The sequence below is a fragment of the Balaenoptera acutorostrata genome, chromosome 1 (genome assembly GCF_949987535.1).
Source record: "Balaenoptera acutorostrata chromosome 1, mBalAcu1.1, whole genome shotgun sequence".
NCBI classification, from domain to species: Eukaryota; Metazoa; Chordata; class Mammalia; order Artiodactyla; family Balaenopteridae; genus Balaenoptera; species Balaenoptera acutorostrata.
In genome coordinates this window covers 132,745,286-132,769,057 of record NC_080064.1, presented here as the reverse complement: position 1 = coordinate 132,769,057, position 23,772 = coordinate 132,745,286, and the positions used below count along the sequence as shown (strand labels likewise).

General features: G+C 37.2%; 1 protein-coding gene across 4 annotated transcripts in view; it reads right to left on the bottom strand.

Annotated features, from left to right (window-relative positions):
* The window catches only part of DNM3 (dynamin 3), a 579,267-nt gene that overhangs the window by 140,872 nt on the left and 414,623 nt on the right, over window positions 1–23,772 (bottom strand). For all 4 annotated transcript variants that reach the window (XM_007165323.2, XM_007165324.2, XM_007165325.2 and 1 more), the window contains one exon: window positions 11,074–11,183. In XM_007165323.2, the coding sequence (XP_007165385.1) occupies window positions 11,074–11,183 (110 nt within the window). The remainder of the gene's footprint in view (window positions 1–11,073; window positions 11,184–23,772) is intronic.

The following is a 23,772-nucleotide window of genomic DNA, read 5'->3' as shown; positions in this document are numbered from 1 at the left end:
TATGGATGGACCTAGAGATTATCATACTAAGTGAAGTAAGTCAAACAGAGAACAACAAATATTATATGACACATTTATATATGGATTGTAAAAAGTAGTACAAATGAACTTATTTACAAAACAGAAACAGACACACAGACATAGAAAACAAACTTATGGTTACAAAGCAGAATTCGGGGAGGGATAAATCAGGAGTATGGGGTTAACAGACACACAGTACCATAAATAAAATAGATAAACAACAAGGATTTACTGTATAGCATAGGGCACTATATTCAATATCTTGCAACAACCTATAATGGAAAAGAATAGAAAAAAAAGTGTATGTGTGTGTATACATCTATATATTCGAATCGCTTTGTTATACATCGGAAACTAACACAATATTGTAAATCAACTATACTTCAATTTAAAAAAACTGTCAAAGAGATGATATACAGATTTTCAGATTTTATGAAAGTCATGAATCATAAGGTTTACTAAACACAATGAATCCCAAGAAGCAAATATAAAGCAACACACACACATAAACACATTGTATCAAAATTTCAATATATCAATGAGAAAAGTGATCTTAAAATCAACCAGTGAGAAAATACAGATTAACTTATGAAAGGAACAATAATTAGACTGGCAGTTGACTTCTCAAAAGCAGAGCTGAGGGCTTCCCTGGTGGCGCAGTGGTTGAGAATCTGCCTGCTAATGCAGGGGACACGGGTTCGAGCCCTGGTCTGGGAAGATCCCACATGCCACGGAGCAGCTGGGCCCGTGAGCCACAACTACTGAGCCTGCGCGTCTGGAGCCTGTGCCCCGCAACAGGAGGGGCTGCGATAGTGAGAGGCCCGCGCACCGCGATGAAGAGCGGTCCCTGCACCGCGATGAAGAGTGGCCCCCACTTGCCGTAACTAGAGAAAGCCCTCGCACGAACCGAAGACCCAACACAGCCAAAAATAAAGAAATAAATAAAGTAGCTATAAAATTAAAAAAAAAAAAAAAAGAAATAGGGAACTATCATTATACCAATGGTACAATCAATCTCAAAAAAAAAAAAAAAAAAAAAAGCAGAGCTGAAGTCAGAAGATAAGGAAATAATGACTTCAAATTTATGAGGTGAAAGAACTATCAATCTGTAATTTAATATCCAACTAAAGTATTATTCAAAATTGAGGGCAAAATAAAAACAATCACCAAACTGAGTTACAATCAAGTAGCACCCACTGAAGGGATTTCTAAAGGGTATACTTTAGTGTGACAGAGAATGAAACAAAATTAAACACTGGGATGCAAGAAGAAAAGTAAACAAAGAAATTGGAGATCACATCAATAAATCTAAACAAGCATTGACTTTCTGAATCAATTATAATATTGAGTAAGGTGGTAAAAAGTAAGGTGGAACTCCAATACCAGGTAAAAGTAACCTGGAAATCAGGAAAGAATTAGTGGAGTTAAAGTGTTTTGAAGTCATTATGAAAAAAAGAGTAGAATGATTAACTTCAAGCTTTAAGTCAAAAATATTAAAGGGATGCCAAAAAGAATAAAAATAAGGTGTATATTGTGAATTCCAAGCCAAGGAAAAAAATAAGTTAACCTGAAATGAAGAAAAATGAGTCTGGAAAGAAGGGGGTAAAACAAGTATACAAAAGGCAGGGCAGAAGATGGCGGCATGGGAGGATGTGGAGCTTGTGTCTCCCCACAACTAGGGCAACTTTTGGATGCTGGTGGGGAACCTTGATGCCCAAGGAGATGGGAGGAACCTCTGAGCGACCGGGTAGGATGTGTGGGGAAGTGAGGGGGTAGGAGAAGTGGAGGCCAGACAGGACCAGTGCCCCTGAGGGGTGGCTGGGAGAGGGGAGGGGTTCCCACGCCTGGAAGGACCCTTGGGGGTTCTGAGGATCAGGGGAGGTGCAGAGGGCATTTCCCCCACCATATCGGGCCCCAGGAAGCCTGCTGGGCTCCCGGGCCAGGTCCTCTGCCCTCTGAGGACCCTCCTGGTCATATGGGTCCTACGTGCATAGGAGGGAGGTAGGGGGAAAGAAGAGAAGAGGCAGATGGGAGGGGCCCTCTGAGATCAGAGGATCAGGGGAGGTGCAGAAGGTGTTTGTCCCATCCAATCGGACCCAGGGAAGCCTTTTGGGCTTCCAGGTCTGGTCCCCTGCTCTCTGGAGCCCCCTCTGGCCGCATGGGTCCTAGGGGCATAGGAGGGATGGAGAGGTGGAAGAAGAGAGGCCAAGGGGGAGGAACCCTCCAGGAATGGAGGATCAGGAGGAATGCATCTAGCATTTCCCCTGCCCACTCAGACCCAGGGAACTTGCTGAGGTCCTGGACCCGGTCCTCCAGCTTCCAAGGCCAGAGGCACTCCAGGGCCCGTCCTGCTGCATTGAGCCTAAGTTCCCCCTCCCACCCTGCCAGGGCCTTTTCTGGCCCTCTGGGTCCTAAGCATAGGCCCTGCCCACTGCTTAAACCCCGCCTCTGCCTAAGCCCCGTCCCCCACAGCCAAGGCATTTTCTGGCTTTTTCTTTTTCCTTTTTTCTCCTCTTTTTTCCTATTGTAGTTCTATTTTACCTTCCGGTTGTTGTTTCATTTTTATTTTTATTTTTTTAATTCTCTCTAACATATCTGTTAGTTTTCTAATATTATTTTATTTTTTACTCTTTGTTATTGTTCTGAATTTTTTTTTCTTTTTCTTTTTTTTTGCCACCCCACACGGCCTGTGGGATCTTGGTTCATGAGCTGGGGGTCAGGCCTGAGCTCCTGTGGTAGGAGCTCTGAGTCCGAACCACTGGACTAACAGAGAACTTCAGACCCCAGGGAATATTCATCAGAGTGAGGTCTCCTAGAGGTCCTCATCTCAGCTCCAAGACCACCTCTACCCAACAGCCTACAAACTCCAGTGCTGGAAGCCTCAAGCTAAACAACCAGTAAGACAGGAACACAATACCACCCATTAAAAAAAATAATAATAAGATGACAAAAAAGTATGTCACAGATGAAGGAGCAAGGTAAAAACCTACAAGAACAAATAAATGAAGAGGAAATAGGCAACCTACCTGGAAAAGAATTCAGAGTAATGATAGTACACATGATCCAGAATCTCGGAAATAGAATGGAGGCACGGAATGAGAAAATACAAGAAATGTTCAACAAAGATCTAGAATAACTAAAGAACAAACAAACAGAGATGAACAACACAATAGCTGAAATGAAAAATACACTAGAAGGAATCAATAACAGAATAACTGAGGCAGAAGAACGAATAAGTGAGCTGGCAGACAAAATGGTGGAAGTAACAGCTGAGGAGCAGAATAAGGAAAAAAGAATGAAAAGAATTGAAGACAATCTCAGAGTCCTCTGGGACAACACTAAACTCACCAACATTTGAATTATAGGTGTCTCAGAAGAAGAAGAGAAAAAGAAAGTGTCTGAGAAAATATTCGAAGAGATTATAGTGGAAAACTTCCCTAACAGGGGAAAGGAAAGAGTCAATCAAGTCCAGGAAGCACAGAGAATCCCATACAGGATAAACCCTAGAAGAAACACACCAAGACACATTTTAATTAAACTAACAAAAATTAAATTCAAAGAAAAAAATATTAAAAGCAGCAAGGGAAAAGCAAAAAATAACATAAAAAGGAATCCCTATAAGGTTATCTGCTAATTTTTCAGCAGAAACTCTGCAGGCCAGAAGGGAGTGGCAGGATACACTTAAAGTGATGAAAGAGAAAAACCTACAACCAAGATTACTCTACCCAGGAAGGATCTCATTCAGATTTGACAGAGAAATCAAAAGCTTTACAAACAAGCAAAAGCTAAGAGAATTCAGCACCACCAACCAGCTTTACAACAACTGTTAAAGGAACTTCTCTAGGCAGGAAACACAAGAGAAGAAAAAGACCCACAAAAACAAACCCAAAACAATTAAGAAAACGGTAATAGGAACATACATATTGATAATAACCTTAAATGTAAATGGATTAAATGCTCCAACCAAAAGACACAGACTTGCTGAATGCATACAAAAACAAGACCCATATATATGCTGTCTAGAAGAGACCCACTTCAGACGTAGGGACACATACAGACTGAAAGTGAAGGGATGGAAAAAGATATTCCACGCAAATGGAAATCAAAAGAAAGCTGGAGTAGCAATACTCATATCAGATAAAATAGACTTTAAAATAAAGACTGTTAAAAGAGACAAGGGAGGACACTACATAATGATCAAGGGATCAATTCAAGAAGAAGATATAACAATTATAAATATTTATGCACCCAACATAGGAGCACCTCAATATATAAGGCAAATGCTAACAACCATAAAAGGGGAAATCAACAGTAACACAATAATAGTAGGGGACTTTAACACCCCACTTTCACCAATGGACAGATCATCCCAACAGAAAATAAGTAAGGAAACACAAGCTTTAAATGACACAACAGTGATGGGAATGTAAATTGGTACAGCCACTATGGAGAAGAGTATGGAGGTTCCTTAAAAAGCTAAAAACAGAACTACCATATGACCCAGCAATCCGGCTACTGGGCATATACCCAGAGAAAACCATAATTTGAAAAGATACATGCACCCTAATGTTCATTGCAGCACTATTTACAACAGCCAGCAACATGAAAGCAATCTAAATGTCCATAGACAGAGGAATGGATAAAGAAGATGTGGTATATATATACAATGGAATATTACTCAGCCATAAAAAAGAACAAAATAATGTCATTTGCAGCAATATGGATGGACCTAGAGATTGTCATACTGAGTGAAGTAAGTCAGACACAGAAAGACAAACATTATATGATATCGTTCATACGTGGAATCTAATTTTAAAAAACAATACAAGTGCTTCCGTGGTGGTGCAGTGGTTAAGAATCTGCCTGCCAATGCAGGGGACACAGGTTCCAGCCTTGGACCAGGAAGATCCCACATGCTGCAGAGCAATGAAGCCTGTGTGCCACAACTACTGAAGCTCACGTGCCTAGAGCCCGTGCTCCACAACAAGAGAAGCCACCACAATGAGAAGCCCAGGTACCTCAACAAAGAGTAACTCCTGCTCGCTGCAACTAGAGAAGGCCTGCGCACAGCAATGAAGACCTGACGCAGCCAAAAATAAACAAATAAATAAATTTATAAAAAACAAAACAAAACAATACAAATGAACTTATCTACAAAACAGGAACATATTTACAGATATCGAAAACAAACTTATGGTTACAAAGGGGCTGGTGGGGAGGAATAAACTGAGAGATTGGGATGGACATATACACACTGCTATATATAAAATAGATAACTAATAAGAACCTGCTATATAGCACAGGGAACTCTACTCAATACTCTGTAATGGCCTATATGGGAAAAGAATCTAAAAAAGAGTGCATGTATGTATATGCATAACTGATTCACTTTGGTATACACCTGAAATTAACAAAACATTGTAAATCAACTATATTCCAATAAAAATTTTTTAAAAAAAGAAAAAGAAAAAGAAAAAAAAATAAAATAAATGACACAACAGACCAGATAGAGTTAATTAATATTTATAGGACATTCCACCAGAAAGTGGCAGAATACACTATCTTCTCAAGAGCACACGAAACATTCTCCAGGATAGATCACATCTTGGGTCACAAATCAAGCCTCAGAAAATTTAAGAAAATTGAAATCGTATCAAGCATATTTTCTGACCACAATGAGATTAGAAATAAATTACAGGAAAAATACTGTTAAAAACACAAATACATGGAAGCTAAACAGTGCACTATTAAATAACCAAGAGATCACTGAAGAAATCAAAGAAGAAATAAAAAAATACATAGAAAGAATGAGAATGAAAAAACGATGACCCAAAACCTATGGGACACAGCAAAAGCAGTTCTAAGAGGGAAGTTTATAGCAATTCAATCTCACCTCAAGAAACAAGAAAAATCTCAAATAAACAATGTAAGCTTAAACCTAAAGCAACTAGAGAAAGAAGAACAAACAAAACCCAAAGTCAGTAGAAGGAAAGAAATCATAAAGATCAGAGCAGAAATAAATGAAATAGAAATGAAGAAAACAACAGTAAAGATCAATAAAACTGCGCACAGCAAAGCAGTTGCTCAAAAAGTTGGTTCTTTGAGAAGATAAACAAAACTGATAAACCTTTAGCCAGACTCATCAAGAAAAAAAGGGAGAGGACGCAAATCAATAAAATTAGAAATGAAAAAGGAGAAATCACAACTGACACCCCAGAAATACAAAGGATTATAAGAGACTACTACAAACAACTATATGTCAATAAAATGGACAACCATAATGAAATGGACAAATTCTTGGAAAGGTACAATTTTCCAAGACTGAACCAGGAAGAATTAGAAAATATAAACAGACCTACACAAGTAATGATATTGAAACTGTAATTAAAAGTATTCCAACAAACAAAAGCCCAGGACCAGATGGCTTCACAGGTGAATTATATCAAACATTTAGAGAATGGTTAACACATATCCTTCTCAAACTCTTCCAAAAAATTGCAGAGGGAGAAACACTCCCAAATTCGTTCCTTGAGGCCACCATCACCATGGTACCAAAACCAGACAAAGCTATCACAAAAAAAGAAAAGTACACACCAGTATCACTGATGAACATAGATGCAAAAATCCTCACCAAAATACTAGCAAACAGAATCCAAAAATATATTAAAAGGATCATACACCATGATCAAGTGGGATTTATCCCAGGAATGCAAGGATTCTTCAATATATGCAAATCAATCAATGTGATACACCATATTAACAAATTAAGGAATAAAAACCATATGATCACCTCAATAGATGCAGAAAAAGATTCTGACAAAATTCAACACCTATTTATGGGCAGAGGGAACTTGTCAGAAAATGGACATAGAGGGAACCTACCTCAACATAATAAAGGCCATATATAACAAACCCACAGCAAACATCATTCACAATGGTGAAAAACTGAAAGCATTTCCACAAGATCAGGAACAAAACAAGGATGTCCACTCTCGCCACTCTTATTCAACATAGTTTTGGAAGTCCTAGCCATGGCAATCAGAGAAGAAAAAGAAACAAAAGGAATACAAATTGGAAAAGAAGACGTAAAACTGTCGCTGTTTGCAGATGACATGATACTATACATAGAAAATCCTAAGATGCCACCAGAAAACTCCTAGAACTAATCAATGAATTTGGTAAGGATACAAAATTAATGCACAGAAATCTCTTGCATTCCTATAAAATAACAATGAAATATCAGAAAGAGAAATTAATGAAACAATCCCATTTACCATTGCAAGAAAATGAATAAAATACCTAGGAATAAACCTACCTAAGGAGACAAAAGACCTGTATGCAGAAAACTATAAGACACTGATGGAAGAAATTAAAGATTATACAAACAGATGGAGAGATATGCCATGTTCTTGGATTAGAAGAATCAAGATTGTGAAAATGACTATATTACCCAAAGCAATCTACAGATTCAGTACAATCCCTTTCAAACTACCAATGGCATTTTTCACAGAACTAGAACAAAAAAAGTCACAATTTGTATGGAAACACAAAAGACCCCGAATAGCCAAAGCAATCTTGCGAAAGAAAAACGGAGCTGGAGGAATCAGGCTCCCTGACTTCAGACTATACTACAAAACTACAGTAATCAAGACAGTATGGTACTGGCACAAAAACAGAAATATAGATCAATGGAACAGGATAGAAAGCCCAGAGATAAACCCACAGAAGTATGGTCACCTAATTTATGACAAAGAAGGCAAGTGCATACAATGGAGCAAAGACACCCTCTTCAATAAGTGGTGCTGGTAAAACTGGACAGCTATATGCAAAAGAATGAAATTAGAACACTTCCTAACACTATACACAAACACAAACTCAAAATGGATTAAAGACCTGAATGTAAGATTGGACACTATAAAACTCTTAGAAGAAAACATAGGAAAAACACTCTTTGACAATAAACCACAGCAAGGTCTTTTATTACCCACCTCCTGGAGAAATGAAAATAAAAACAAAAATAAACAAATGGGACCTAATGAAACTTAAAAGCTTTTGCATAACAAACGAAACCTTAAACAAGACAAAAAGACAGCCCTCAGACCATATTCTCTGACTACAATACAATTAAGTTAGAAATCAACAACAACAGAACAATAAAATTCCATGCACTATAAAATATAAAACACAGTCCTAAACAACTCAAAGAAAAAATCATAATGAAGATTATGGAAACAGAAGATCGGAGCAAACAGAACTTAATGATAACAAAAGTATTACATTACAAAGTTTGTGATGAGCAGCAAAAAAATATGTAGAGGGAAATCTATACATTTATATGCATATATAGGAAAAAACAGGATAAAAATTGATGAGCTACACATCTAAATTAAGAAGTTAGAAAAAAAGAGCTACAAAGTAAACACAAAATACAAGTTACGAAATGAAGAAGGGAGCAGAAATTCTTGAAATAGACAAAATATATACAATTGAGGATCAAAATCAAAATCTGGTTCTCTGGAAATAGATACAACTCTGGAAAGAGTGATCAAGTTAAAAAAAAGTAAGGCTTAATATCAAAAATAAAAAGGGGTCATATTTCAGATACAGCAGAGATTTGTAAAAATAGAACATTAAGAAATACTTGATGCTAATATATGTTAAAATGAACAGAATGGACAATTTCCTAAAAAATTATATAATTTGTCTAAACTGACTCATGGAAAAAAACAGAAAACCTGAACAAATCTGTAATTATTAAATCACTAGTCAAAAGTCTACTTATCAAAACTGTCCACAGGGTTGGATGATTTTACAGGTGAGATCTACCAATCAGTTAACAGTTAATCCCTACCTTACACAAAGTGTTCCAAAGAAAAATAAGAACTTATTTCCACTTCAATTATGAAGCTAACAGAACCCTTGATATGAAAACCAGGCAGGGAAAGTACAGAAAAGAACATTTATGGGCCAATTTCACTTTTGAACATAGATGTAAAAGTCTAAATAAAATGCTGGCAAACTTAAGCCAGGAACACATAATAGATAATAATACATCATAATTTAATTTAGGTTTAATCCCAGGAGGTCAAGGATGGTTTACAATAAGAAGGTCTATTAATATATTTCACCACATGAATGGATTAAAGAAGAAAATCACAGAGGCAAAAAAGCACTTAAAAGTGTTAAACACCCATCCATGATTAAAACAGAAACCTTAGCAACTAGGAACCCAGGGGATCATCTTTACCTGATATCAGGTACCTATAAGAAAGGGCTTAACCATAAAGTTGTGAAATAATTTTCCTTAAAATCAGAAACAAAACAAAGATGCCCAATTGTACTTAACATTGTACTGGAGGGCCTAGCCAGTACAAAAATAATTGAAAATAATCAAGATTTCAGAGGAAAAGACAAATGGCAAATGTGCCTGTAGATGGGACATTCTTGCACACACAGAGGTCTTGAGAAGTGGTTGAAGAGTTCAATACCTTCTGACAAGTCTAGAATTCCAGGACACCTAGATTTTTAGAAGCCCAGAGTTTTCTTATATTTGTGTTTTTTGCTGTCTTTAAAATCCATAGTTGTATTTGTCTAAATAGATGCTTTACCGTTGTCTGATTTTTTTACTTTGTACTCAGCCCTTTTATAACCTGAACTTTCTAGGTTGATCAAGGATTCAAATTTAGTTTGACCTCCTGTGTGGTAATCATACTCCCCACTTTGCATCCAGACAAGAAGGCTGAGCATACCCCTGAAGATTCCTTTAGGACCTCCCAACTCCCCGCTGCTCTGAGGAAGGTATGTAAACAGTACTGAGTTTTGCCCTAGTGGAAGACACACTACTGCTCTCTCCAGGAAACCTTTTTATTCTTTATCATTTTCAGTGTCTTTTTACAAGCTGCTCTCAAAAACAATACTAGGTCTTTAATAAAATCCCATCACAGTATCTGGTAGGGAGTTGTATTTAATTTTCTTTTCCCTTGATTCTTTAAATGCTTGCTCTTGTGGTTTTTCTAAGTATTTTTGTATAATGAGTCACTCTGAGCAACTGACTGGGAATGTAGGAAGAAGGGCTTTTTTTTTTTTTTTTTTTTGCTATTTTGATTTACTGTGTGATTGACCCTGGACCAGTCATTGAACCTAATCAAGGAACTTCACTCATTGCTAAATAAAGATAAAAGGCTTTGAGAGATGGGTTAAAATTAGATCCTGCCACCTACTGACTCAGTCTCTTAATAACTGACTCATAGAAATTAATTAGCTTGTTCCTATAACAATTCTATTTGGAAAAGATCTCCTTTATTATTTTTGCCTAGTTGGAGCCTTTTTACATCTCTCTATCCAATTCTCTGTCGCCTCCCCATTTGTTTACTTAACTTTACTGCTTACTTTCAGTGAACAACCATGGCACTCCATGAAAATCAGCTCAAAATTCAGGGCTAATTTTGTGATCTTAAGAAAGTCTCTGAGCTACATTTCTAATTTAGGAAATGGTAACCACAGTACTCTATCTTTTAGCTCACAGACAATTGTTACAAAAACCAGGTAATGAAAGTAAAGAGTGCTTTGAACAACTGTAAAGAACAATATATTTATATTCACATTAACTGAATAATTCTATTCACCAATGTAAGAATTGAGTCATAATACATAGGAGAAGGTCTTAAGTGATATTCATCCATGCTAGACAGAGACTATTAAAAATTATAGCTAAGCAATTTATTTATAAGTATGTAAACAATACATTCAGGACAAGGAAGACTTTAAAGTAACAAAATGTAATTTAAGAATGGAAGCAGCATGACATGGGTGCCTGCTGGAAAAGCAGGAAATAAATTAATTAATACTTTAAGATCCTCCTTATTCTAAGTTTAAATCTTCTGAATCCACAACCTATGGTAAAAGCTAAAAATACAAAATAAATGAAAGGAAAACTGAAGAGTTGACAAATTTCAAGGTGGGAGCAAAAGAAATCTTGTAAATATGGTCTCTGGATCATGTAGAAATTCAAGGAAAGAAAATGTGAAGACAAAAGTTGCTTCATTTTCTTACCTTTGTTCTGTATTAAAGAGTGCAAAGATGTGCTTGCTAGACATAAAGCTTTTTTCCACATCCCGAACTTTCAGGTTGTCCAAGGGAAGCATATACTTCTTTTCTTTTTCCTAGAGAGAGAGGGAGAGAGAGAAAGAGAGAAAGAGAGAGAGAATTGGCTTTAATAAAAGATCTTGAAGCATGCCCATAGCAACACATCACCTGAGTTGGTCAACATTTAATTAGAATATTTTGATACCATCACACACTACTTTGATACCAGCTACCAAGGAACAAAAATTATCTGAGATAGGAGACACCAATGGTTCTCAACACGTGGGTCAGAAGAATGAGGGGAGGGAAAGTGCAGAGGAAGGAAGGGCTCAGGGATGGAGAAAACACATGGTCCTCTATCCTTTCTTCCTCATGTGGGTCCCCTTAGATGTTTTAAAATGTTAGTTTGATATTAAAAATTTAGCCATCTGTTAATATTTAACAAAAATGTTCTGGTCCTAATTCAATGAGAAATGCCAGATGGATTTCATTTCATATTTTATTTGCAGCCTAAGCAGTTTTGATAGCCAGAGCTGGCAAGAGACTGGAAGCACAAGGACCCTAGTATGAAATACCCCCTATAAACTATGATAAAGCACAGAAAATACTTCCTTCCTTTGAGTCTAGAATAAAATGTGGGTCCAGAAAGAAATGATTCCATTAAATTGTCAAACTCTTTGAGAAAAAAAGAACCCATTAGAAGTGAACTAATATTAACTAGAACAAATTCTCTTAAAATTAACAACACTTTAGGAAGAAAATGCACATTTGAGAGGGGAGGTCTGCAAATGGGACCAAACTAATCTTGGTAAAACAAAACATACTGGGTGCCAAAGAATTATTAGAAACATTTACTTTTAAGAATTGGCCCAGGGACAATATTATCATATGCATAAGTGCCTAACAACCAGTATAATAGGAGAGAGCCAAATACTCAGTTTAAGAAACCTAGTCGATATCTATTACCTGGGGCACTTTAGCACAGTCCTTGTTAAACAGTAGTCCTCTGTATATCTCGGGTGACAGTCCTGAGAAAAACCAGGCCTAGACCCCAGAGGAGGAGAGCATGGAGATCTAGCCATGACTTTTAATAAACAACTATTAATGCCTGTGGGAAATACATGTAACGTACAGATATGTTTGACATAAGCCTTTTTGTTCCTGAAGCTCCTCCAGCTCTCGCTTGAGAATTGGTCTAGGCTCAGCTGTGTGGGGCAGAACTCTTCCATGCTCCCTAGCCTGCTTGTGGGGACCACACTCTCTGCAGACATCAGAGAGTGTTATTGCAAGAACTATCACTGGCTTTGCCACTTCTCACTCCTAAATTAATCAGGGAAAGTTGGGCAGAGCACTTTAGAATAGTGAGGCAGAGAGAAATAGATGACTCGAGAAGTTGAAGGAAGCTGGTTGGAGAACAAAATGGCTGTCCTGGCAGACAAGGTCTTCAAAGAAGATAGCAAAACAAAACAAAACAAAAACGTGAAAGAAACTGAATGGCAGTGAGAGGAGCCCAAGAATAAACATGAAAAAGCAAAGCACTGTAAGAAGATTTCAATGTTTCTTGTACAAAAATTAACAGTATATTAGCAAACACAAGGATATTCTAAATAGCAAAATACATAATTTACATAAATGAAGCATTATAGTTGGGTCTCACTTGTTTGAAAGACTTGTCAGACTATTTTAGGATAGCATTCTAAGAGGCAAGATCATAGACTGAATGAAAAGCTACCCAATACATAATGAAATGAAAATGTTTGAGACGCAGGGAACATTTTTTTTTACTGGTTGTTTTTCAATGCCCTAAATTTAAGCAGCTGGATTTTTTTAATGCATCATCCTATTCAACCTTTTGAAATGATGGATTCGCCTTTAATGGAAAATCTGCATCTCATTGTAAAGATGGAATACAATGTCCTTGGCATGTTTTCTATAGAAGTAGGCTCCCTTTTGTACTGCATTCTTTAGCATATAGTGAAGACCAAAACTCCAGCAAGTTTACATCAGATATTAAACACTGGAGAAATACACACATATGCAGAGAGAGAAATACTAAAAATGCAGTTTCATTTCCAAAGGACTAAATGTCATTTATCTAAGAGTTTTGAGGACAGGACATATTGCTAAATTATTTCATAATCAAGAGTTATTTTTATATTTTATTTTCCCAGTTTTATTGAGATGTAATTGACATACAACATTGTGTACCTTTAAGGTATACAACATGTTGATTTGATAAACATATATTGCAAAATGATTACTACCATAGCTTTAGCCAATGCCTTCATCATCTCACATAATTACCATTTTTTTTTTGTGGTGGGAATATATAAGATTTACTGTCTTAGCATCTTTCAAGTTAAGAATACAGTATTATTAACTATAATCACCATGCTGTACATTAGATTGCTAGAACTTATTTGTCTTGTAAGTGGAAGTTTGTGCCCTCTGACCAACGTCTCCCTATTTTTTCCACACCCCCATCCCTGTTAACCATCATTCTACTCTCTGTTTCTGAGTTTCGCTCTTTAAGATTATACAAATAAGTGATATCCTATATTATTTTCTCTTACTCTGACATATTTCACTTAGCATAATGCCCTTAAAGTCCATCCATGTTGTTGCAAATGGCAGGATTTCCTTCTTTCTCATGGTTGAATAATATTCCATTGTCTGTGTATACCATATCTGTTTTATCCATTCACCCATCAGCTGTCACTTAGGTTGTTTCCGTATCTTGGCTATTGTGAATAATGCTGCAATGAACATGGGAGTGCAGCTATCTCTTCAAGATTCTGTTTTCATTTCTTTGGATATATACCCGGAAGTGGGACTGCTGGATCATAAGGTAGTTCTATTTCTTTTTTTTAAAGTATTTGTTTATTTATTTATTTATGGCTGTGTTGGGTCTTTGTTTCTGTGCGAGGGCTTTCTCTAGTTGTGGCAAGCGGGGGCCACTCTTCATCGCGGTGCGTGGGCCTCTCACTATCGCGGCCTCTCTTGTTGCGGAGCACAGGCTCCAGACGCGCAGGCTCAGCAATTGTGGCTCACGGGCCCAGCTGCTCCGCGGCACGTGGGATCTTCCCAGACCAGGGCTCGAACCCATGTCCCCTGCATTGGCAGTCAGATTCTCAACCACTGTGCCACCAGGGAAGCCCCAAGGTAGTTCTATTTTTAATTTCTTAAGGAACATCCATACTGTTTTCCATAATTTATATTCCCATCAATAGTACATAAGTGTTCCTTTTCTCCACATTCTTGCCAACACTTGTTATCTTGTCTTCTTGATGATAGCCATTCTAACAGGTGTGAGGTGATATCTCCTTGTGGTTTTGATTTGCATTTCCCTGATAATTAGTGATGTTGAACACCTTTTCATGTCTTGTTGGCCATCTGTATGTCTTATTTGGAAAAATGTCTGTACACTACTGTATTTTTTTAACATCTTTATTGGAGTATAATTGCTTTACAATGGTGTGTTAGTTTCTGCTTTATAACAAAGTGAATCAGCTATACATATACATATATCCCCATATCTCCTCCTTCTTGCGTCTCCCTCCCACCCTCCCTATCTCACCCCTCTAGGTGGTCACAAAGCACCGAGCTGATCTCCCTGTGCTATGTGGCTGCTTCCCACTAGAAGAGTTTTAAGACTGACAAAAGTAGAAGAAAAAGAAGATTCAGACTGATTTGCTTAATTAAAGTTATAAGTCAAATGGAGAATTAAATGAGAGAGCAATGAAATGACATATCGTGGATATTTCTAAAATTCTTGGTGTTTTGGGGAAAGTATGACATTCTGCTAAAAGAACATCTTGAATATGAAATAGCTAAAATAAACAAAAGAAATAGAGGAGGAGAAAGGAAAAATAGAATTATAATTTCCAAAATATAGTGAATCTTAGCACCAGCTTAACTGAGACATTTGCTACATATTCTTTTTAACTCCATTAAACTGCCTAAACATAATGCAGTGTTCAATATGGTAGCCTCTAGCTAAGGGGACTACCAAGTATTTGAAATGTAGCTAGTCAAATTGGGATGTGCTTTAAGTGTTAACTACAAACCAGATTTCAAAGATTTAGTATGAAAAAAAGAATGCAAATTATATCATCAATACTTTTATATGGATTATATGTTGAAATGACAATACTTTGAATATATTGGGGTAAATAAAGTATTATTAAACATAATTTCATCTGTTTATTTTTACTGTTTTGAATGTGGCTGCTAGACAATTTTAAATGGCATACGTGACTCACATTAACTTTCTATTGACAGTGATGAGCCCATGTACCTATCATCACTTTCCTTCCTCTCATCCATTCAATTTTCCTCTTGAAAATTGATAAATACACCTTTCTGCCATCAGGTGTATTTATCATTCTCCCAGTCACCCAGTCTGAAACCTCACTGCCATTTATGATGTATTGTCTTCCTTCACCTCCTTTATTACATCAAGACTACGCTGCATTGTGTTTGAAGCATTTGTCAGAGCTCCCATTGTTTGACATTCCCACTACATTAATCCAGGTCCTTGGCATCTCACAAGCATGCAGTTATAAATGGCTTCCTATCTAGTCTTCTAGTCTTCTAATTCCTCTAACATCACCAGGGAGGGCAATTTTCTTAAACCACCCTGTCAAATTCATTACAGTCCTTCAGAACGTTCATAGCTCTCCATTACTTACGGAAGAAATTCCATGAAACTCCTTAATGTGAAATTGAAAAACACCTACAAATTGGTCCGATCCTTATTTGTCAATATCTCCTTTACTCTTCCATAGGAAGTCTCCATTTCAACCAAATACACATTTGCCAACAGTCTTTTCCCAGCTTGAGACACACTGTCAACTTCTCCCTGTCATACCAGTTCACTATTTAGAGTCCAGCTCAAGTTTCTATATTCTGTGCAAAAAGTTTTCCCAGGTTTTTAATTATTTGTCTGTCTGTGTCACTTCCCCATCTCTCTCCTTTCAATTCATACAATAGGTATTGCTTATTCTATTAATTTTTAAATTATAGGCATACCTTGGAGATATTACAGGTTTAGTTCCAGGCCACCACAATAAAGCAAATATCACAATAAAGCAAGTCAAATGATTATTTTTGGTTTCCCAATACTATAAAAGTTATGTTTACACTATACGGTAGTTTATTAAATGTGGAATAGCATTATGTCTAAAAAAACAACGTACTTACCTTAATTTAAAAGTATTTTGTTGCTTAAAAACACTAACCATCATCTGACAAGGTAGGGTTGTTACAAAACTTCAATTTGTAAAAAAACACATTATCTGAGAAGAGCAATAAAGTGAAGCACAATAAAATGAGGTATGCCTGTATACCTTATATGAGACACCCTCATCTTGTAAATGCACTACATTAAAAACTTTCTGTCAGAGTTGTTCATTTGGAACTCAGAATGTTCAGTAAATTTTATTGTTCAAGTAGGTTACATTTGCAAAGAAAAAAGTAGAGAATGTTTTTTGTAATATTTGTAAATAAACAAGAATAGAATTTGATATTTTAAACATTTTATCTTTAGTAGACATTTTGGAGGAAGCATTTGCAAAATTCTAGAGAAAGATTTTTTAATGGAGATTCAGAAAGAAATTTCTGTGTATTTTCAAAAGCTTCAGAAGCTGATGTCACTCATTCAACACCATTATTTTCTTCATTTTGAAACATGGTACCTTTCCTTTTCTCAATATAAGGTTGTTACCAGCACTATTTGTATGGGAGGCATCAAAGACAACAGGGGTTCTTTGTTCAAAGAGAGAGGGAATATGAGAGCGAGTGTGTTATTTCCTTGCAATAACTTGGTAAGAGTTAGAAGAAAGAGGAGAAATAGAATAGGCCAAAATAAGGAGGCATTAATGTGTGAAAGAGTGTGGTCTGAGGTGGAAGTAACTAAACTATGAGTGGTAAAAGCAGAGGAATCAAGTTGGAGGGAGGCGGGAATTAAGATATAGCCCCACAGTATGTGTTCACTGACCTTGAAAGGAAACAAAAGGATCAATGAGGGACAGATGTGGGGTCAGCAAGTGCCCAATGATAACCTTTAGCTGGCAGAGCACCATCAATAAAACTTGGTTGCTAGAAGGAGCTACAGTGGGTATGAGGAGAGGGTTTGGTGTGTGGAGGAATAGCTCCTGCATATGCAAAGGATTGGAAAGTCTTTCATACAATTGGTGACTCATAGGTAGAGAGTTTTACAACTTGGGGAATATTTGAGTGGCCTTGGTTTGATGACTATATTGAATCATTTTATTTCTGCATCATTCTCACTAATAAGGCAACAAAATCTTCAAGGATAAGATCACAAATCCTTCCTCATTTCCACATATTATAATACCTAGCATAGTGGTCATTGAAATTTACATAGCATATATTATAAATATTTGTTGAATTGACTTTAGAATGTCTGATGACCAAAGCCAAATACTGCATAAAAATGTTGATAGTCACATATATTTTGAGAATCAAATAAAAATTCTATGGGAAAAAAACCTGTATAAGATACTTAACTGATTGGCATTGCTTTTGATCATTAAACTTTTATAAAGTTTAGGCTGACTGCCATGTTAATTTTTACCTTTGCCTTTGTTTGTATTGCTTCTACTTGCTAGGAATGCCTCTTCTCAGCAAGAAGGCAAATACTAGTGGCCTTGAAATTTATGTCAATTGCCACCTCCTCCATGAAGTCTACTCTGATTACAGCAAGTCATAGACCTCTGTATAGCTCTCAAATTTCCCATAATATTTTTAATAGGCTATATAGAATGCCATTTCTTATTTATGTTCAGTTTGCCTCTTCAAGCAGATTGGAAGCTGCTTGAGGGCAAGGACTGTGTTATAATTCTTTTGTGTTTACATTTAACAGTTATTACACTGCTGCATACACCGATGTTGCTTATCATACCTTTGCTTGTTGATGATACATTACAAATAAAATACCAACATGATGGAATTTTACTCTTATGGTGTACCTATACTATTTTTACTATTATGTCTACCTATACTATTATGTTAAAAATGATCTAACCAGATGTGATATGAAAATTTATTTTAAATTCCTCAAAGATTGATTTTGAATTAATTTAAGTGTTTTGCTTAGTATTATATGGTTTATTAAGTGAAATTTTACTAACCTAGACCAACATACTTGATTTGATTAATAAAAAAATCTCATGGCCTAAACATATAAATATACTGTGACAATCCAATACACTTCAAAACAGTACAAAAAACAAAATGCAGCGGATATGCTGCTCTTAAGAGGTAAGAACTGATATAAAGTTTTAAAAATTGACAGAACATAAAAGAGACTAGATTATAAAAGACAAGAGAAAACTATTTTAAAAAGCCAGTAAAGACACCAAATATATCTTTGAAATATGTAATAATGGTCCCAAATTTATTTTTTAAATATGTGAGATTTGTTATAATTCTTCACTGCCTTGCTCTAACATTTTAAAACATCATGTCAATTCCTCAGGCTAATAAATAATCAGATTAGAAACAGACTCCATGACAGACTAACAGAATATACCATGTTGCTGAGAATAGCTGTGCTTCACAAGAGCAAAGGTTCCTGGTTTTGACCACTCCTCTTCTCATACTCAATAATATTTCATGTGCATTCTCTATTATCACATTTGCCATATTGTATACTCCTAATCTGTTAAATGTCTCTTCTCCTATTGAGAACCTGACATTTATTTGTCCTCCCTCAGTGCTGCACCATTCTGCTAGCAATGAATGCGGCATTCGTAGGACACAACAGCACCGACGATGTGTGTAGGGCACAGAGGGGGTACTGCAGTGCCAGCTACAGGAGGAGACAATATGATGAAGCGACCAAGAACCTGGTCCAAAAACAGGGCAGTAGCCCACAGATCAGTCCAAGCTGAAAAGATCCCTCGTCCAGGGGCTATAAATGCTTTTGCAGAATCCTGAAAACTCATGACATACTGTGGGACACTCAATTATTATAATTTGCTTGCTGCTCAAGAGACAATGATGTTGATCAATATTTTTTCCCTGACAATGTTTTCTTTTTTCCTTGATACACTATGACCAGAATGTTTGCAAACAGGGAAACTGGAGACTTTATCCTGGGTTTCTGGGTGGGGATCAGGGCCAAGAAAAATGTGATGCCCTCATAAATTAACATAAGCCTTTCATGCTTTGAATAACTGACACAAGAATTATGAAAGCATACATACTCATCATGCTTCCACCCTCACCTCACCTCATTTTCCAAGATGACACTGTATTGCCCTTCAGGGTAAATTCTAATTCTTCCACATACCCACTGCACCAACCACGGGACTCCTGCTTTCCCGGAAGTCAATGCATTTCACTTTCCACACAGAACACATCCAATCATATCTTGTCTTCATCTATACTATTTCCTCCACTAGAAATACTGCTGCCTATTTGCTACTCTGTTTCTCTTCCCTCAAAATTCCTTCAAAAGATTACTCCATCTAGCTCAATGTACATTTTTTCTTCAAGTATTATAGGTCTCATTTTTCTGTCTTCTTTTCCTTCCCCACCCTATTTGTAGACTTATATTTTCAAATCAGTGGGATCCTTTAAAAAAATTCTGACACTGAAGCCCATTACATTAAGTAGATTAAAAAGTGTAGGTCCTCAATTGAAGCAAGAGTGGGGATATGAGAAACCTGCCCATTAAGACTCATCCTCTCGCCCTAAGAAATGCAGTTGCAATGACTAAGGACTCTAGTACACAGGCCTGGATCTCCGGATCCCTCTTCCAGAGTCTGGTTCACCTGCTAGTCTTATTCTCCAGATGTTCCCACAGTGCCAGGGCTCTGCTCTCACCTCCAGTCTGCCTGGAACTTGATTTGCCTCACCCCTTTAAGTCCACTACACCAAGCAGCTCCATCTAGCTCCCTGTGACTTCTAACTGAGCAAACGCATCTCTCAGAACCATGGATACAATCTAGCAAATCCTTCCAGTTCAAACCACTCCTGCCATGCTCTGCCGGCCTGACTGGGCACTTTGACGTGCCCACCAAAAACTCACCCAAGTATGCAGTGCTCCTGAACCACCACAAGCTCCTGCTATGGCCAGGCAGGGCACTCAGGCCTCGTCTATCATTTCCAGGATTCCTCCCACCCAAGTCTGATCCCTTGACAGAACTTGTGTGCTTGGTTTGTACTACATTACTTTGTACTTTTGCCTTATTTTCAGTGTCCAAATGTTTCATCTAAGTGTGTGTATGCTCTGCCTTTCCAACTACCAGGTAAACTCCTAAGGGAAAGAGCAAATCCATTACTATTATTACCTTTTTTTATTATTTTTATTTGATGTATCTTGCTCCCTTGCTACACTATAACTATGTCCTGACTTCCCCATCAAAGCATCAAGTCTTTGAGGGAAGGAACTGCTTCCTTCTTACTTTTGGTTGCATAGTTGATATTCTACAAAGTGTTGAATGCACAGATGCCTGAGTTCCCTCATAGGCTGGCATGGTGCTTTGCCTAGATTAAGGACTCAGAGATGATGACTGACTTATAAAATAATCAAAATATCAAAGAAAAAAGAGCCTATATAAATATTGAGAATACCAGATTACTAGTTCCACATGCTGTTGAAAACTAAAATCTGGTGTTTATTGCTATTAAAAAGTTATAACTATAGAGATGTACAAGTATGAAACTCATAAACTACCCATCTTTTTAGTTGGGCTTTAATACCCTGCTTTAATCAGAATTACATTTTGAGTAGTAAATAGCATCTGTGAGCCAGCACACTGCTAGTAAATAGTACTTCTTTAGATTTTCCTCTTGGGCACTGAAGAAACTGTCTATGTGTGCCTTTTATGGGCTGTCCTAGTAGGCCCAAGAAAACTCCATGGTTTATATGCTATTGGCTTCATGGCTACCCACTCTGCACTCACTCAGATCCTTAAATGGAGCTACACACTGGCATATCTCTACTGGGTAAGAGAAATACAGTCACACTTGTCATTACCCAATCGGAGACACTGCTCTTTTCCTGGCTCCTTCTCTCTCTTCAGAGTCCAGTTAAATCTCCACCTCCTCCAGGAAGCCTGTCTGGCCATAAGAGCCCACTGGAGGGCTCCCTCCTCCCTTCTCATGGCATTCTTGGGCAATACCACTTTTTTTTTTTTTCATTTAGTATATATATATTGCCCTATAATTTCAGGTACATCTGATACCCTCAAAATGTGGACTCCTCTTACCCCCGATTAAAAAGGTACTTTTATAATTTGAAAGTGAGAATATTAATGATTTTATTCTTAAATGTTTATATTTAATCTCTATATTAATCCTTATATTTAAAGCAATATTCATGAATATTTGTACATACACTGACAATGTAAAAGACAGATATAATAAGTGCACTAGAGAATAAATTTAAAGGACTTATGGTTAAGCATGGTAGATTGATTGCATGCATATATAGCCTTTCCCTCCTCCAAACCCACTATGATAACAGTGAAGGAATAAAAAGATATTGATTCACAAGGACAAAGAAAATGGGAGGGGAGAAAACAGTGGACAAGAGATTTCCCAAAAGCTTTGGAAGAGGGAAAGCAGACAGAGGAACATTCATTAACTTAGCATACAGATAGGAGTTATCACCTCCTAACACCTACACGGGGAGAGAATGGAGGAGAAGCCACTCCACTTGGGTCCTGTCTTCCCCTTGGAGGCACCTGGTACCTCACATGAAGGGATACAGTTGTGGGAGTGAAAGGGCAGGATGAGATAGAGCCATACACAGAAGTACACAGAGCAACTGATGACATAGGGTCCTTCCCTCTAAGTATGGCAGCCCATTCCTTAACCCCAGCAGGAGACCAGAGGCTTTTCCCTAGAGAAAAGATTATACAAAAGAAGTTTTGGACCCAGAGATACCAGGCAGGGTGGACAGCAAACATGGGTTAAAAACAAGAGAACTTAGTGAAAGCCTTTATACTGAAATGCTGTCCCTCAGCCCCCTTTCCTGCCCTCCCCCAGAATGCCAGCAACCAGATGGATTTCTATTCCTCTGTCAGGCAGGATATTGGACTGTTGTTCTCTGGGAGGCTAAACAGATTCAGAGAAAATGCCCCATATCCTAACATTTCAAGGAAAAAGCCAGCTTTCTACCTGATCACCTTACAAGGAGATCCTATATTTTGCAAGCCCCACTCACACATAGAATTTCCAAGTAGCTGAATGGCACAGAATCACCCTTGATTATATATATCACAGCTATTAACTGAAGTGGATTCTGAGGATGGACTATCTCAACACCCATTCCAACCTCCTTGTAACGTTTGAGTTCAATTCAAAACTCCCCTTCCCTTCCCAATCTTGCTCTTACAGTGAGGGCTCCAGATGAGACATAGTTTCAGCCAATCTGAGGTGCTCATGCCAGACTTTGGTTCAGAAGTGAGTCACACTGAAAAGAGACAGAGGATGTGGCACCTGTTTTGTTGGCCTGGATCATGGCAGAGGTCATATAGGTCACCCTATATAATATAGGGTGGCTTCCTGATTGTGTTGCCTCCAGATTGGTGGAGGAAACAGCTCCCTGGCAACCCAGGTTCTGAAATTTAATTTGGAGAACCGTTCCTGGAAACTCAGCCTATTTCTGTAATTTCTCCCCTCCTAAAGGTTCTTTGAACAGTATATCTCCCTTAATTAATGTTTTGCTACTTAAAGTAGCTAGAGTAGATTCTGTTGTTGATAATTAAGAACTCTGAGAATACAGTAGCAATATCTAGTCATCATGTACTATTATGTCTTAGCAAAAATGAATAGCCAGTAAAGCAGAAGAATAAACATTTCCCATTTTAATAGTCGTTTAAAAAAAACTACATGAACTGATTATTAGCAAGTATGTGAATGTGAGCGTGAGCGTGAGTGTGAGTGTGTGTGAGTGAGAGAGAGTGAGAAAGCTATGCAGTTATGAATTTCCAGGGCTTTTCACTCAAGGAAAGAGTCTTTAGCTAGGAAAAATTATATACATATGAGAAATAACCTGTATGAGAAATTTTAAATTGAAAATTCAAGGGGTAGGTGACAGCATTTGAGCAGATTTATAAGAAACAAAATAAGGCAAATGATGTGAATAAAACAGAAAGAAAAATTCCTGGTGACATGTATGTTCATAAACTATTACCAACTACCTCTATAATCACAGTGAACTTCATGGGTTAAATTTTCTCTACTAGTAAGCTAAGTATAGGGACTTTACTTAGCATGGCAAAACATACTGCAAGCACTTTAAAATTAGCATATTTCAAATGTTTAATGGTCTCATTTCTTCACTTCTTTCTGTGTTCCAAGGCAACACAATTTATATTTTTTTAACAGAGAAAGTTTTAAGTTTGGAATGGTGACTAGTTTACATGAAAAGGTATGTGATATAATACGAATTCCTGGTGGTAATATCCCTCAATTTTGACTTCTGTGGCTGCACATTAAATTACAAAGTGAATTTAAGAGATCCCACAAACTCTGAAATTATGCTTACTTTGTAACGCTTTCAAGTGCATATTAATCATACAAAATTCTACATGCATAGCCCTTTGAGTATAATTGTATTAAATAAAAGTGTTATTTTGGCTAAATGCACCATACATTTGTAAAAGTTCAACTCAATAAAAGTAACTT